Source organism: Sinocyclocheilus grahami, unplaced genomic scaffold, assembly GCF_001515645.1.
Source record: "Sinocyclocheilus grahami isolate Dianchi unplaced genomic scaffold, SAMN03320097.WGS_v1.1 scaffold1052.1, whole genome shotgun sequence".
Lineage (NCBI taxonomy): Eukaryota > Metazoa > Chordata > Actinopteri > Cypriniformes > Cyprinidae > Sinocyclocheilus > Sinocyclocheilus grahami.
In genome coordinates this window covers 286,440-302,962 of record NW_015506231.1, presented here as the reverse complement: position 1 = coordinate 302,962, position 16,523 = coordinate 286,440, and the positions used below count along the sequence as shown (strand labels likewise).

At 36.9% G+C, this 16,523-nt stretch overlaps 1 protein-coding gene across 7 annotated transcripts in view; it reads left to right on the top strand.

Annotated features, from left to right (window-relative positions):
* Positions 1-16,523, top strand: part of LOC107566159 (band 4.1-like protein 5) — a 62,689-nt gene that overhangs the window by 19,493 nt on the left and 26,673 nt on the right. For 6 of the 7 annotated variants that reach the window (XM_016251533.1, XM_016251530.1, XM_016251532.1 and 3 more), the window contains exons 3-11: positions 3,133-3,237; positions 9,481-9,523; positions 10,014-10,092; positions 10,178-10,222; positions 10,538-10,590; positions 11,604-11,724; positions 12,049-12,136; positions 12,249-12,337; positions 13,146-13,236. In XM_016251533.1, coding sequence (XP_016107019.1) covers positions 3,133-3,237; positions 9,481-9,523; positions 10,014-10,092; positions 10,178-10,222; positions 10,538-10,590; positions 11,604-11,724; positions 12,049-12,136; positions 12,249-12,337; positions 13,146-13,236 — 714 coding nt within the window. The remainder of the gene's footprint in view (positions 1-3,132; positions 3,238-9,480; positions 9,524-10,013; positions 10,093-10,177; positions 10,223-10,537; positions 10,591-11,603; positions 11,725-12,048; positions 12,137-12,248; positions 12,338-13,145; positions 13,237-16,523) is intronic. The other variant, XM_016251534.1, reaches the window with a different exon arrangement.

Genomic DNA, 16,523 nt, shown 5'->3' with positions numbered 1-16,523 from the left:
TTTAAAACAGTGGCATTAATTTGTTACTTTTTCACAATCATTGATATATTATTAATAACAACAACCACTTGTATTGTTCTCTTATTATTTTCATCAACAGTATGGTTTAGTAATTAAAATCATTTAATTATTGTCCGTGCAGAGGCTATTCTGTTTTATTGATCTGTGGCGCATTCATTTTGATTCTTTACACGTGTAATGATGTCCAGTGACTTGTTTGCATTATTTATGCATTATTTTATTTATTTGTAAGACTTTTTTATGACTAAATTTGGTAATGGGAGAGTAAAAATATTTTTAAAACGTACACCGTTCAAACTAGGCTGCTTATGTTGAAGTGTTTGGGATGTGGCTTTTAATGATGATACCTTTTTTGTAATCAGGCTCTCAAAAAGTATATAATTTGGATATAGATTTATCGGCCAACATATCGGTTATCGGCTTTCAAAAATAAAGAGTAATCGGTTATCGGTTTCGGACAAAATTTCCGAATATTTTCATATCGGTGCATCCCTAGTGCTAATAGGTCAGAGAGCGTCACAAATGGGCTGGACTTTCCCTAGTATGACTTGTATATAGGGAGAAATCTGGAACCGCTGATTTGGAGAGACTGTTTGATTTATTAGGATTATAAAAAAAATGAGTTAGTGGATTTTTACCATTGTAGGCTGGTTGTTTTCACACACTGTGGCCACACAACTGTGTTCAAACATTTTTGCAAAATAGGTCACCTTTAAAATATATTAACATGTAATACCTGAGAGAGGGTGGTAGATACAGGTTTAGAACAAGCAATAAAACCAAGTGTTACTTTCTGTCCTGCTTGCTGGAAGCACACTGAGGAAGTACTGCGCCTCCAAAGGCTGTATGTTGGCCTAGCAGCCTGTAAAACTTCAGCTGAACAATGTGAGTCCTGAGCCTGAGGTTCACTCAAGCACACAATGGACTCTTTGTCTGCATTCTTGGAGCTCGCTGGGATGCTTTGTAAACTATGCCAACTCACTGGGGCCTGCGTGAGCATCCGGTGCTGTTCGCCTGGGCTACGGCTAAAACGGCCTTCCCAACTCTGAGTGCAACAGTTGGGTGAGACACTTGTGTGTCAGCGCTCTTTGTTTCACACATGAAGATGCTAGCATGGATGTTGCTGTCCATAAACTACTACTTTTAAGTAAAAAAAAAAAGTATATTTAAATAAAGTATGCTAAAGATTAAAGGGGTTTGTTTATCTTGGATCTTCTGAAAACAAAAAAATGAAACTCACTTTGATTTACATCAGACAGTCCATGAAATGGTCCCTTTGTTAATCGCTTCTAGTAGGAATGTTTATCACTTGCTTAAAACTAGGGGTGTGCCGATTGATCGGCTACCGATCACTATCGGCCGATAATCACGTTGGGATGTTTGATCGGCGGTCTCTAAAAAGGCCGATCTCAAAAAAACAATCTCAAGCTGATGACGGCTGCAGTGAGAGGTTTGGCATGACATGCAGCGGAACCGTCTCTGTCCGGCGCGGGTGAAATGATTATAATGCTGAAGGTGAGGTACTCAAGCTTTTGAAATGGCTTCAAATCACCACATTGCTTATAAGCGAGCTGCACAGTTGACACAGGAATTGTCACTTGCACAAACGAGGCAGTGTCACATTGTCACTAAAGTTTATAAAGTGAAGTGCGTTCTAGGAGCGGTGCATCTGCAGCAGTGCAGAGATATATAGTTTCCTCACCGAGTCTATTGCTGCGCTGCAAGCGCTGAATTAAAGTAACAGCGCATTGTTTGCAGTATAAACATGGATTGACACGAAAATGTAGTAATTACACCATCAATGCATATTATTAAAGTTTACTGTGTTTCACAGTCAGCACATATGGCTTTTTGGCTAGGTTTAAAGGGAAAGAGCACTTTTTGATAAACAATAATAGGCAATAATAGTTGGCAGGTAGGAAAACAAAGTTCTTTATGAACTGCAGGATTGCTTGTAATAAAGATTTAAATGCACAAGAAAAGGCAGTAGAGCTCAGCTGACTATTTCTGTCAATGGTAAGTTTGTGATAACGTAAGAAAAGTAAGTTTAAATGTTTTGCCACTTGCTTGATATATACAACTTAATATATAAATCTAAGTAAATGCAAAAATAAAAAGCATTGAATAATGTGTTGCTTATATTTATTTTGTTTAAACGTGTCTGTGAAAGATACTGTAATATTTGTGCAATGCTGAAAAAGCATTTTCAGTGACAATGTTTGGATTTGAAATCAAACTAATGGATAAATGTTGTGTTTGTGGTAAACAGCCACGGATCAGTAATGGACTCCTGTGTGAAAGCTGCTTCCCCTCTCACAAGAGTGACCCCCCATTTTCAAAAATGAAATTCAGGTCCTGAATAAATGTCTAAAAATTCTGATTGGAGTATCACAATAAATAGTTATAAATGATTAAAAGAAGGTTTTAAAAGATCGGTATCGGTGATCGGTATTGGCAGATACTGCATTTGGTGATCGGCCTCAAAAATCCTGATCGGAGCACCCCTACTTAAAACCAACCTTGCGAAATGTTTGAATATTCTTCTTTTTGTTTATGTCTTTGGTGGTCATAGGTCAGGGGCATCTTCCATTGAGAAGCTAGACTGTGACTCACTGGCTTGACAGGATGCACTATCGTTTGAAATCAGACACAATTGAAGTTAATAGTTTGAGCTGTTGAGGCTTATTCAGACAGAGAAAGACAGGAGAGCTCTTCCTGCAGTTTGGAAGTTGGAATTTTGTACATTAATATTACACTTTATATCTCATAGACGGATGGAGTGTTTATATTTAAATGGAAAAGACCTTTTGAACTAGATTCCAAAGAACTGAAGTTTTTGCTTTAGATGTTTGGAACAGGGAAATGGTCAGTAGAGCTAAAACGATGTTTTAGTCAATGTTAGATTGGCCTACTTGGCCAAGACCTTATCCACTGACCTGCTGTATCAGTGCTATTGCAAGCCAGTACATGTAGTTCCAGTACACATACTTAGTTATAAACAAAAATGAAGTTTGCTTAATATTACATTGTTAATATCAGTTTAAAGGTAAGCATGCAAGGCACTATACTGTTAGGATTTAAATCATGCTCTCTCTCTCGCTCTCTCTCCAGAAAAAAGCCAAAGGTGCAGAGCTGTTTGAACAGATCATGTATCACCTGGATATTGTCGAGAAGGATTACTTTGGCCTGCGCTTCATGGATTCAGCCCAAGTACCGGTAGGAGCAAAAGGATTTCTAGATAGTGGATGCAATATATGCTTTGATATGTCAGCTGATTTGATCTGATTCATGGGCCTGTTATTTTCAAATAGTCAACACTTGCTCACCTCCAGTGTGGATGGTTGCATCATAAAACTAGAACTAGGGCTGGCTCGATACCACTTTTTCAGTACCGAGCCGATACCAGAAATTCTGAGTATCGGCCGATATGATACCAGCGCAATTATTATTTTTTTTAAATCATTGTAGAATTTCTATACTTCAATGTGTTGACCTGATCATCACTCTTTTGTGTGTAAAACACAATCTACTACATATAGACAGTTTCATTGTAAAGAAAAACAACAAATGAATAAATATATAAACATGATCTATGACAAAAATACTACTATAAACTAGAGGTGGGAATCACCAGAGGCCTTACGATGCGATATTATCATGATACTTGTGTCACAATACAATTTTATTGAGATTTTAAATGTTGCGATTATTTTGCAATTTATTACCTTTTTCCAACTTCAAATTATGTCCCCATAGGAAAACTTTTGACAACATCTGTTTTAACTAAAAAGAAACATTTCTCAGTTTGTTTCTCACTTCAGTTTTATTGTTGCAGTGCAAAATGTGATTGTCAAGCAGACAAACTGACCAACACTTTCATGAAAACCTGTCATAAATGTTGTATGCACCTGGCAAACTCAACTATTTGTATTACAGTCTAATCTAGTTCACCTTAATTAAATGTAAACAGGTATGCATTGCTGTGCTACTACAGGTATTTTGAACAGTGCAACTTGAAATTGTACTAAAAAGTTGTGCAGACCCTTCAGCAATTAGGGCATTTGAAAGTAAATTACTTTTAAATTAAATTAAATAAAACATGTAGTTTTACATCTAGGGATGCACCGAAATTAAAATGCTGGGCCAAAATGGAAACCGAAAATTCTGGATGCACTTGGCCGAAAACCGAAACCGAAAATGCTTTGTAATGATTATTTATTATTTTATTAAATAATATAAAGTAATTTTAAATTTAAATTTAACTCAATTTTAATGATACTGAATTTTAAAAAACACAAGCCAATAAAATAACCACACTTTTACTGAATGTAACTCAATAAAACTGGACAGAATTTATATTAATATTGGTAACACTTTACAATAAGGTTCATTCATTAACTACTTTAGTTAATGAACGAAGAATGAACAATAGTTCTTCAGCATTTACTAATCTTAGTTCATGTTAATTTCAACATTTACTAATGCATTATTAAAATCAACAGTTGTGCTTGTTAACAGTTAATGCTCTCTGAATTAACATGAACTAACAGTGAATAACTGTATTCTCATTAACTAACATTAAGAAAGATGAATAAATACTGTAATAAATGTATTGTTCATGATAGTTAATACATTAACTAATGTAACCTTATTGAAAAGTGTTACCTTAATATTAAATATCAATATATTATTTTTATTCACTTCTATGTAACAGAATCAGATATAAGTTGTTGTTGTTGTTTTTTGACTAATTATCCAAATAATGTATAGTCCTACAAAGCTATTATTATCAGAGCATATGAGCAGAGCATAGCGTCACTGAAGGTAGCATTATTTTACCAGCGTTGCCCAGTACAGCTGAACTAGCCTACACCATGTTACAGCACAGTAGCGCTACTGCAAACCGAAACAAGTAGGCCTAGCTATACTGCATAGAAATTTCCTGTCAGCGCGTTATTTGAGCGGACTTTGCTTTTCCGATGAGCATGAGTGGTACATATACAAATAGTATAATAAAAGATAGATACTTGGCGTCCGTGTATCGATACAGTATTGCCGCGGAAAATATCGCGATACTATGCTGTATCGATTTTTCCCCCCACCCGTACTATAAACTAGGTTAGTGAATAATTCAGCAACAAAAGTTACTCTAGAAAAAAATCATGAGTGCACAATAATTTTATAAAATCTAAACATTTAGTGAAAAAAAAACATTATTTAGTGGGGAACAAATAAAAGTGAATAAGTGTAGGGCTAAATCTGGTAAAATGTTAAACCATTGCTATTTGTATTGTTGTAAAATACATTCATGAAAAACAAGTAATATATTTATATATTAATTAATATACTGTACAATTAAAATACATTTCTTTCAAATGTATAGCACAGTAATGAGGCAGCAACATATAAGACAACAAGAAAGGCTATTAATCATCTTTCATTGCGCAAAAGTATTATAAAATAAAAGACTACTATACGGAGCGGCACAAAGCGCTTCTGCGCAATCCCGTGCGCAGAGTGATGTGCTTGAAGCAACACGGGAGTCACAGCGCGCAGTGCTGCGCATAGAAAAGTTCAAAGCACAAAGGGAAGAGGATTTTGATGCGTAGTGTGTTATATCTGTGCAATAGTTTGAGCCTTTTCTTTTAACATTTTTAAAATGGCAGTTACTGTGCGCATGGAAAACAATTCATAGTGCTCTCAACTCCGGTGTTGTGATCTCTAACAGGACACCTGGTAGAGAGTAACATGCTTTAGAAACAGCACTAAACTCCAGCAAGATAAAGTGCTTTTATGCAAAATCACTGATCTTTATTTACATATCAAGTATAATAATAGGAACATAGTATCATCTTAAGCCTTATTCGGACGGTAATTGTTTCTTAGGGGGACGTAAGGGATTTTCACCATTTGCAGGGGGTAGTCGGTGACTTTATTGCCGTCCGAATCCAGAATGTCTGTGTTTTTCTCCGACCACCCATGTAAAAATCTCTGGCTGAATTACCTACTGTTTTTGACAAACACTAAGGTCGTGTGGTGATTTAATTGCCACCCGAATCCACATCTTTGAGTTTACAAAAAGAAATCACTACAAAATTCATTGTTTAAATCTTTTTGTCCACTGCAGAGCACTGTATGATAGGAGTTGAGCTTCGCAGTAATTTGCACACATTTTAAAGATATAGCCTACATTTATTACGGAAATGTTGGAAAGTATTTAAGAACAATAGTTAATCACCGCTTCACCACAGCGGCTGGAAGATGTTGAGAACAAAAAGGAGAAAGAGAAATAAAGCACATTACATTTAAAATGGGCCGTTATTCTGGCAGCAACAGGTGAGCAATACCATTTTAAAATATGTAGCCTATTATATATTATTACATTAAAAATATAAATCAAGCAGCTTCATGCTTACTTTATGTAAATAAAATGCTGAATTATTATTTTCGCTAAATTCCCCATTTTAAATATGCAAGACAAAACCATTCATCTATATAGTCTCTGTCTTTCTATTTTTAAACAGGAGATTTAAATAATCAAATGATACATATGGTATTATTATTATTACATTAAATATGAATTTATTCTCATTATTATAAGCATATGCCATTTTATTCACAGCAGACAATCATGCAACTGACCACATGAGCAGCAAAAATCGCTATCCGAATGCATACGTTTTATTACTGAGGTGCCTTGCAAATATATTTTTACCGATGTCCACATGAGAAACAATTACCGTCCGAATAGGGCTTTAGAGAGAGTTTCATCATCTTGACTGTCGTAACCGAACGCAACGCACAGTTTGATCACTGAATGGAGGATGACAGACGTCTGAGAGAAGAGTTTACGTGAACTTGAATTTAACGACTTAAGTATTCATCTGTACCTCACATTAAACTATGAAACGGTCTCAGAACACTTAGAATATAGTGCTCGAAAACTTTATGGTGCTTTATAATGGTTTTGTGCCTTTCGTGGGGCTTAACAATAACACAGGATAGTATACGCAGAATAACGGATTTGGATTGTCTCATCTGACCGATACCCGATCCGGCAGAAAATGCCAGTATCGGAGCAATACCGATACTGAGTATTGGATCGGCGCACCCTTAACTAGAACGCCTCTGTCGTAATCTGCAATAAACATATGTTGTAGTAAGCTTTGTTGAATTATATTTTCATTTATTCATTTAGATCATACTTGTATCCAAATCTACATACAAATAAGGAGTACTACAGCATTTCTAAAATGTATGCAGGCAGCAACTGGTAGCCAGTGAAGTGCGTCAAAGAGAGTTGTGGCATGCACTCGCCAACTGCGTAAACACCCACCATTAATTAAAAAAAAAAAATAAAAAAACGGAAAACGGAAGACGGGACGGGAGAGAGACAGGGTGGGATTATGGCGCTCTGCCTGATGGTGTATGCCAATCCTCATGACTGGGTCTTCATGATGTGCTTTGAGTCAAACACAACTCCCAGAATTCCTGGCTGTTTGGATACTGTTTTTAATGCTGCACCTAGCTAAATTTTGTTCAAGTTTTGGTGCATTTTGGTGTAGGGCTGTGCGATTTGGGGGAAAATATCAAATTGCGATTTTGTTGACTGATATTGCGATTGCGATTTGATTTGCGATTTTAAATTTGCAAAGTCAAGCTTCAGCTCAATATTGTCAATAATGTGCAGCACAGTATGGGTATCATTACCCTGGAGAAAAAAACAATAGAAACCATCACAGAAATTCTTATAGTTTCCATTAAACCATTACAAAATTCCTTTTTGTTTTGGGCATTATTCCAATAGGAAACAATTGTCATCTGCCAGATTACATCCCATCCCCCAGAGCAAATGGAAAATGTGCTGAATGCTTAATTTCATCCAAGTGAAATTAGCAAGCAGTTAGACTGAATTTATATTCATTTTAAGCGCGGAGCCAGGCGCGAGTCGACACAGGTTGCGCGTGCGTCAAGCCTCATCCATACTGCCAGGTGCGCACGTAAAGACTTGCGGTGCGGAGCCGGGTGCGAGTATAAACGAACATTACGAGACAGGCTGCGTGAGTGCGGCAAGCATTAATGGCTCGTCCGTGACGCGGGATTCGCGCCGCGTGGGGCAGAGAGGGGCGAGTATGAGAAGCATTCACAGACACAGGCTGTGTGTGCGCTCTTCTGAATTGGGAATAGCCAACATGCATTATAAACTTATTTCAAATGAATCTGTTGGGGAGATAAAATGTGTAAGATAACGTTCACGTACTAACAAAAACATCTAAGAATGTATCTTTTATTCTCCAGAACTGAAAACAGAACCGATACCGGGAGCTTTTGATATGCGCTGTGCAAATTGCATTTTTTGTTCGTCGTCTGTCATTTCGAAGCTTAAGTTGCATACGGTATTCTTTAGTTTTAATTTGCCTAACTATCGATCTGACCCAGTAGACGCCATAATCCCACTCTGTCTCTCTCCTGTCCCGTTTTCCGTTTTTTTTTTTTTTTAAATTAATGGTGGGTGTTTACGCAGTTGGCTAGAGCAGCTGATTGGGGAGAATGGAGATGCACTCACTCTTGCCCAGGGCAAGTAAGACTGCAACTCAAGGCTGACAGTCATGCATATGCTCTGGAACAGAGTAATATCACGTCCACATCGCAGGCTTTGTGATTAGGAAATCGCAACGTCTCAAATCGCGATTTCAATTTCGATTAATCGCACAGCCCTAATTTGGTGCATTCAAGGTTTGGCCAACTTGCATTGTAGACACATTGTTACTACACAGTCAATAAAAATCAGGAGCTTTTACCTCAATCTTTTTTTTTTTTCATTTTACTTTGCAGCTTAATTTGCTTTAACTTTTCTGATTATTCCTTTTTCAGTATTAGCTATGGTTATTTAATAACGTCTGTTCAACTTATTAAAAAGAACTTCAGTACTCGCATTCTGATAAACTTTCTTTATTGACAGACAGCTATGTACCTTTAAGAGTAATAAAATGTTGAATGTGCAAAGAGCAGCAGACAGAGCTCAGGCTAGTGCAGAGTCTTACGTGTAGAACAGAAAGAGGGAGGAAAGTGCGTGTGAGGAATGTGTGGGAGAGATTGAGACACTCTATTCTTCCATCATCGTGAGTGTCTCCTCCCTCCCTCCCTCCACATTGTTCATGCATCACCCCGTTAGAGCAGCCCAGCTCAATAGACGGGACAGACTTTTCTGGTGTTTTCAAACCAGAGTATGAAAACACTTTTTGCCCACCAGCCAAAGTGGCTCATGAATAACAATTTTTTCCTTTTTTTTTTTTTTTTTTTTTTTACCAGATGTGTTGCTAAATGTTAGTAATGTCTTGAATAAAAACATCAAAAGGACTACCATGGGATTGATATTTTTAATATTTTATATGCAGCAAACTTAAGGTTCTCCACATCCCCAAACATATGACATGTTTAATTTACTTACATTTACAGCACTGGCTTGATGTCACCAAGAGCATCAAAAAGCAAGTCAAAAGTAAGTAAAATGCTGTTCTTACTACTGAACTAACTTCTTTGTAAATGCTGTTTTGGAGAGGTTTGATTATTGGAGCAGTAAAAAGGCCTGATAGAATACACTTGAACACTCCACACAAAATTAACCGTGGTTATTTGCTCCGAATCTCTGTTCCAAACCTTGTGGGCTGCCTTGCATTGTGTTATCTAGGTAGGCAGCTCATAAGTCTTTGTAACAGAGCAATGTTTTTAGTTATCCTTAGTGCTCTCAGAAATAGCTGTTTGAATAAGGTTAATGCTTAACTATTTCTGTGAAGAGCAGGTAATAATGAACCATGAAATGGAAACTCTTTGTATTTCATCACTTGCATGACATCCTTTCTGAAATGTTTAGCCATAATTTTTTTACACCACAATAAGCTGTATATTTGTGCACTAAAAACTCAACCATTTCTAGTAAGGCATTTTGCTGACCGTATTTGTTATGTTCTCTACCTTTTGCCTTGATTCAGTTGGACCACCATATTGCCTCCATATGAGAGTAAAGTTCTACTCCTCAGAGCCCAACAACTTGCACGAGGAGCTGACAAGGTTCACCCTGTTTATACCATTAACAATCTACTAATATTCACGCAACTGTTGTACTCACTTCTTTCATCTTCATTATGTCTTGTAGATACCTTTTTGTACTACAGTTAAAGCAGGACATTCTCAGTGGCAAGTAAGTGGCAAGTTATTTTGAATTGTGTCCTGAATGCTAAAAATGAATGACATTTGTCTGTGTATTATTTAAAGGTTGGCTACATAAAATGTGTTTTTGAGCAATAGGTAGTCTACATTGACACAGTCCCATTCTTAAAAATACAGTGGCCCCAAAAGAAGTTGTTTGGATATGTTGATGCAACAACCTTTCACATCTGACACAGTCTGTCATAAATGTCTCACTGTAATAAAGTGCTTTGAAAAAACACTTTTATAAACCTTAAATCCCTGATGACTTTGTCTAAATACACTGTGATCACCATGTTTAATCCAGATTAGAGTGCCCATTCGACACAGCAGTGGAGTTGGCTTCGTATGCTTTACAGGGTAAGTGACAGAACTGTATGTTTCCTGAAATCAATTCAGAACCAGTTCTTGAAATCAAGATCAATTTTTTTTAAAGGGTGCAACCATTTCTAATGTGAAATATATAAAAAAGTAATTTATTCCTGTCATGGCCAAGCTGAATTATCAGCAGACATTGCTTCAGTCTTCTATGCCACATGATCCTTCAGAAATCATTTGTGCAGAAGAAACATTTATTATTATTGTCAATGTTGAAATTAGTTGTGCTGCTTCATATTTGAATGGAAACCGTTATACGTTTTTAAGGATGCTTTGAACATGACGATTCATAGAACAGAGTTTATTTGTGATAGAAAAATATTGTAATATCTTTACTGTCACTTTTGATTAATGTAATGTGTCCTTGCTGAATAAAAGTTTCAATTTATTTCAAACATTGGAACAGTAGTGTATATTATACTATATTTACGCATTCTTTTCATTTGAAGGGGTCACATGACATCAAAGAATTCAGTTTTTTAGCTTGTTCCAAACTTCTGCAACATTTTGGGTCACAGAGAAAGAGGTTGGACAACGGTTTGAAGCATTTCTCTCTCATTCTCAAAAATAAATGACATCTCATTAGTGGGGGTCTGAAAGAAAGGGCTCCTTCCTACTGTGCTCTGATCTTCTACATAAATGCATAGCACTCTCCTGTTATTTAGAAACTTTTTAATGCTGTTTTGGAAACAGTCATGTAATCAAGTTTTGAGGGTCTTTTTCTGACATGCTTTATCTGTTGGAGAGAATGATTTGTCCTCGTTCTTTCTAATCTTCCTGATGTCACCACCCGTAGCTGGAAGAACTTGAACTGAGTTGTAACATTATGACAAAAGGTGCAACCAGTTACAATACTTTCCTGCAAAAACTGGTACAGTTCAGGCCATTATGGAGCATTCAGTCCTGATAACTCACATTTTTATACCAGAAAAAATGAATTACTGACACTTTTGAATGCCACTTTTTTGTTGACCTGTGGAACCTTTATTTTTCAGCTGAATTGGGTGATTGTGACCCTGCTGAACACGGACTTGACCTGGTGTCAGAATTCCGCTTCATCTCAGACCAGACGGAAGAAATGGAAGCAGGCATCTACAATGCATGGAAGGAGTGCAGGTATAAATAAAGGAGCTCATTCTATAAAAACATACCTTCTATCTGCACATGACGACTCCTTTTAAGTAAGCGCTTAGAGAGGAAATATAAACGTAAAGCAGGTGAATGAATGTCAATGTGTGGGTCATCACCTCTGACCCACCTTCTTGGATCTCTCCTGTCTACTCAACCAAAGCTCTGCTATTGACCCTGAACACTTTGTATGTGATTTACGACCCATTACTGTAACCTCGACATGTTGTAATCTGCAGCAGATGTGCAGCAGCTTGGGTTGTTTTATTTTCTTTAGATTTTGCTTTACCCTGTTTTTTGGTGATGTCGCAGGGGCCAGATGCCAGCACAAGCTGAGATAAACTACCTGAATAAGGCCAAATGGCTGGAGATGTATGGGGTGGACATGCATATGGTCAAGGTATGCATTTGAAGCATGCAAGTTTGTTAAAATCAAGGTTTTGAGGAGGACTCTCTTTGGTCTGGGTATTTATCCGGAAACTTATCTGTTCTTTGTTACCGCAATCCTCCAGGCACGGGACGGAAATGAATACAGCCTAGGTTTGACCCCCACCGGAGTGCTCGTGTTTGAGGGGGAAACTAAAATTGGCCTGTTCTTCTGGTAAGTACTCCCTCACCAGCTCTTTACAGCTGAAGTGTGTAATTTTCTGCATCACTAGCAGCTACAAAAAAGGAATTGTGAAAAACCCCCAAAAATAAATACATTTTACATTTTCAGAAAAAATAATACGAAAAAAATGAGTGATTTTTAACATAAAAAAAAAAACTGGTTCCTGTGGGTCCTTGAGTCTTAAATTCAGTTTTATAAAATGTAAAGTAATAAAAAGTCTTAAATATATTACATGGTATAAAAAAAGTCTTAAATTTTGAGACAGAAAAGCAGTTACTATCAAATGGCTTAATGTGATCTCCCTCATCTGTTGGAAGTAATAAAGCAGATACATTTCAAATAAGAGTATCAGAGTATTTCAGGTTTGTTTAGAATTAAAAATCCCACATTATGCATTAAATATTTTTTTCTTGTTATTATTGTTATTTTGGCTATGCAATATAATATGTCTGACATTTAATTTAACACAAACTCTTGTCTCCTCTCTCTGGACTGCCCTGTCACAGGAAATACTAAAAAACATTATTTAACACATTCAGTGTATAGATGTTACTAGTATTACCACAATAATCTGTAATCTGTCTTTCTTTAAACACATTATTATTGAGATATTGGTACATAAACCAATTTCAATACATTTAAATAAAACATGTCTTGAGTGTTTTAAACTTGCAGTTACCCTGTTTTGCTGATAAACAATGTTAAATCCTCATTGAATGCGTTTAATTAAGTAAAATATTCTGAGATGCATGTAATGTCAATGGTCATTTTATCTAAAGCAAACTGGTTGTCTGCACAGGCCCAAGATCACGCGTCTGGACTTTAAGAAAAGCAAACTCACCCTGGTGGTAGTGGAGGATGATGAACAGGTAAAGCAGGAGACAGAAGAGGTAAAGACACATCTCACCCACACAGATACGCACGCATGTACAGGTTCACACATCATCTGCTTGTGAGGGGTGATCACTAACAGTATGCACACTCTTGACTCGAGTGTGGTTTAAAGCTGGTATTAACATGCACCTTAAATGTATCTCCTGTCACCACTTCTGACTGTTCAAACGGTTGTTTTGTTCGTATATAACTAGCAAGTTTAAAAGCAGTTGGTATGTGTGTAGGTGGTCCCAAAGTTATTTGAGGTGTATTAGGACCCGTTTATGTTTATGCTACAAATGCGATGTAGCATGCCGTTTCTTTTGTGATGTGAAGCATGTGTCTTACTGCATCCAGGAACAAACCACTTTTTTGTGTGTGTGTGCTGAGACTGTTGGCATCTCTCCAGCTTGAATTAATAAATGACAGTCTCCCTTTAGGCATGCCTGGCATCTGAAACACTTCACACTTTATAAAGGACTGGAGCTGTGAATGTGTGGACAGAACTGCCCATCACTCGAAGTTTGAACATGTACAATAACATTGTCAGTCATGACTCTAGGGCTGGGCGATATGACGATATTATTGTATATCGACGATGTCTCGACACTATCGGGAAAACAAGGGTGTATTGGATCCGTGCATTGACAGCAGCCGCTGCCTCCGGTCATTAATGTTAATTTAAAGAACGAAAGAAATGAAAATCCCTCACTGATCTTGTGTTTAATTAAGCTGAGATATAGCACTATAAATTCTTAATTCATTTGCAAGAAAACTATAAAGTTTTGTAGCAAACGGCTGAAGGCATTATAGTACTATCTCTCAGCTTGCCCCTCAACATGCATGCGTTCGGAGATTCGGCAGCCCAACACTGAATATTATTTTGTGGGCGTTGTATTTTGATAAATAAAATAAAAATTATAAAAATTACAATACAAAAATGAAATTTACATTACGCTGCTTCTAAATAAATAAAGCAGTTGTTTTTATTTCATTAAAAATGGGCCAAAAGAGACCTCCGAACTAGTAGGCTACCAGAAAGAAAGAAAGAAAAAAACCTTAACGTTTTTGCTCAGAACTAATTTTTAATCCCTGCATGATTTTAGTCATACATGATAAATATCAAATCCGTTATAGCTTGACTACAAGTTCAAAAACAGCGCTGCAATTGTTATAATTAAGGAAATTAAACTTGCCATCATGAAATGTCTACACAGGCGATAATGCCAAAAAGAAAGAGAAACATCGGAAAATAGGCATATTTTATTCAAGACAATGTTATATGACATCAACATGCATTTATCATTCTTCCGCCAGAATGTCCAACTTCACCATGATGAACTTAAAATTGGGTTCTATTATTTTATCCTCAACAGTTCTCCTCACAAAACGAAATTCATTTCAAACACAAATTTGATAATAACAGAGTGGAAATTATTAGCAACACCAAAATAACAACAAAGCTAATGTTTTCTGTTAGTTTAACCAAAACCAAACTTTGTGGCAATAATTAAGACCAAACTGAACATGGTGTGTGTTTATGGTGCATGTCGGCAATGTTGTCTCGGTGGGGGCGGGGCGTGGTGGAGGTGGGGCTTACATAGACAATATTATCAGATATCGTGATATTTTTAAAGGCGATTATCGATAAGATATTTTTGACATATCGCCCAGCCCTACATGACTCATGACAAAATGAAACATGATGGTGTCAGACAGCCAGCAGATGTGTATTTTTATGTATTTTCTTGCACAATTTTTTTTTTCTGTAATAATAGCAATTTTTGCCACATTGTGCAGCCCTGTAATCATGCACAAGAAGTCTGTATTAGTGGTGCTCCGATTGATTGGCTACCGATCACTATCGGCCGATAATCACTTTGGGATGATTGATCGGCGGTCTCTAAAAAGGTTGATCTCAAAAAACCGATCTCAAGCTGATGACACTGCCGTGAGAGGTTTGGCATGACATGCAGTGGCACCGTCTCAGTCCGGCGCGGGTGAAATAATTATAATGCTGAAGGTCAGGTACTCACCTTCATATTTCTTAATTAAATAACTTATAAAGTAATTTGAAAACCTTGTGTGAGATGTAATTTCTTAAACAAAGTGAGTGAATCACCGCGCGCGCTCTCTCTCTTTCTCTCTCAAAATACACAAATGGTTTCAAATCACCACACATTGCGTCTGTCTATAAGCGTCCTGCAGTGCACGCTGCACTGTTTACACAGGAATTGTCACTTGCACAATCGAGGCAGTGTCACATCGTCACTAAAGTTTATAAATTGCATTACTTTTAAATTCTTACCAGTATTTAACCATTCAGCGCTCGCACGCTCTCCTGGAGACCATACGCTCATGCACACTCGCAGCGTACACGCATAACTTTTGCAGTGCAAACGTGGTGCGTATTTTTTCCGTGCTCATGTTAACGAATTAAAGCGCTCACACTGCACCCGGCAGTGCGTTCCAGTAGCGGTGCATCTGCAGCAGTGCAGAGATCGTTTCTGCAGTCTATTGCAGAAGAATTCAAGTAACAGTGCATTGTTTGCAGAAAATATGAACATGGATTGACACGAAAATGTAGTAATTACACCATAAATGCATATTATTAAAGTCTACTGTTTCACAGTCGACACACATGTCTTTTTGGCTAGGTTTAAAGGGAAAGAGCACTTTTAGATAAACAAGGCAATTATAGATGGCACTTGTGGAGGTAGGAAAACAAAGTTCTTTATGAACTGCAGGATTGCTTGTAATAAAGATTTAAATGCACAAGAAAAGGCAGTAGAGCTCAGCTGACTATTTCTGTCAATGGTAAGTTTGTGATAACGTAAGAAAAGTAAGTTTAAATGTTTTGCCACTTGCTTGAGCAACTTAATATATGAATCTAAGTAAATGTAAAAATAAAAAGCATTGAATAATGTGTTGCTTATATTTATTGTGTTTAAACATGTCTGTGAAAGATTGTATTACTCTACTGTGTAAAAAAAGAATTGCAATGCTGAAAAAGCATTTTCAGTGACAATGTTTGGATTTGAAATCAAAATAATGGATAAATGTTGTGTTTGTGGTAAACAGCCACGGATCAGTAACGGACTTCTGTGTGAAAGCTGCTTCCCTTCTCACAAGTCACCTAATTCCCCCCATTTTCAAAAATGAAGTTCAGGCCCTGAATAAATGTCTAAAAATCCTGATTGGAGTATCACTATAAATAGGTATAAATTATAAAAAGATCAGTATCTGTATCGGCAGATACTGCTTTCTGTGATCGGCCTCAAAAATCCTGATCGGAGCACCCCTA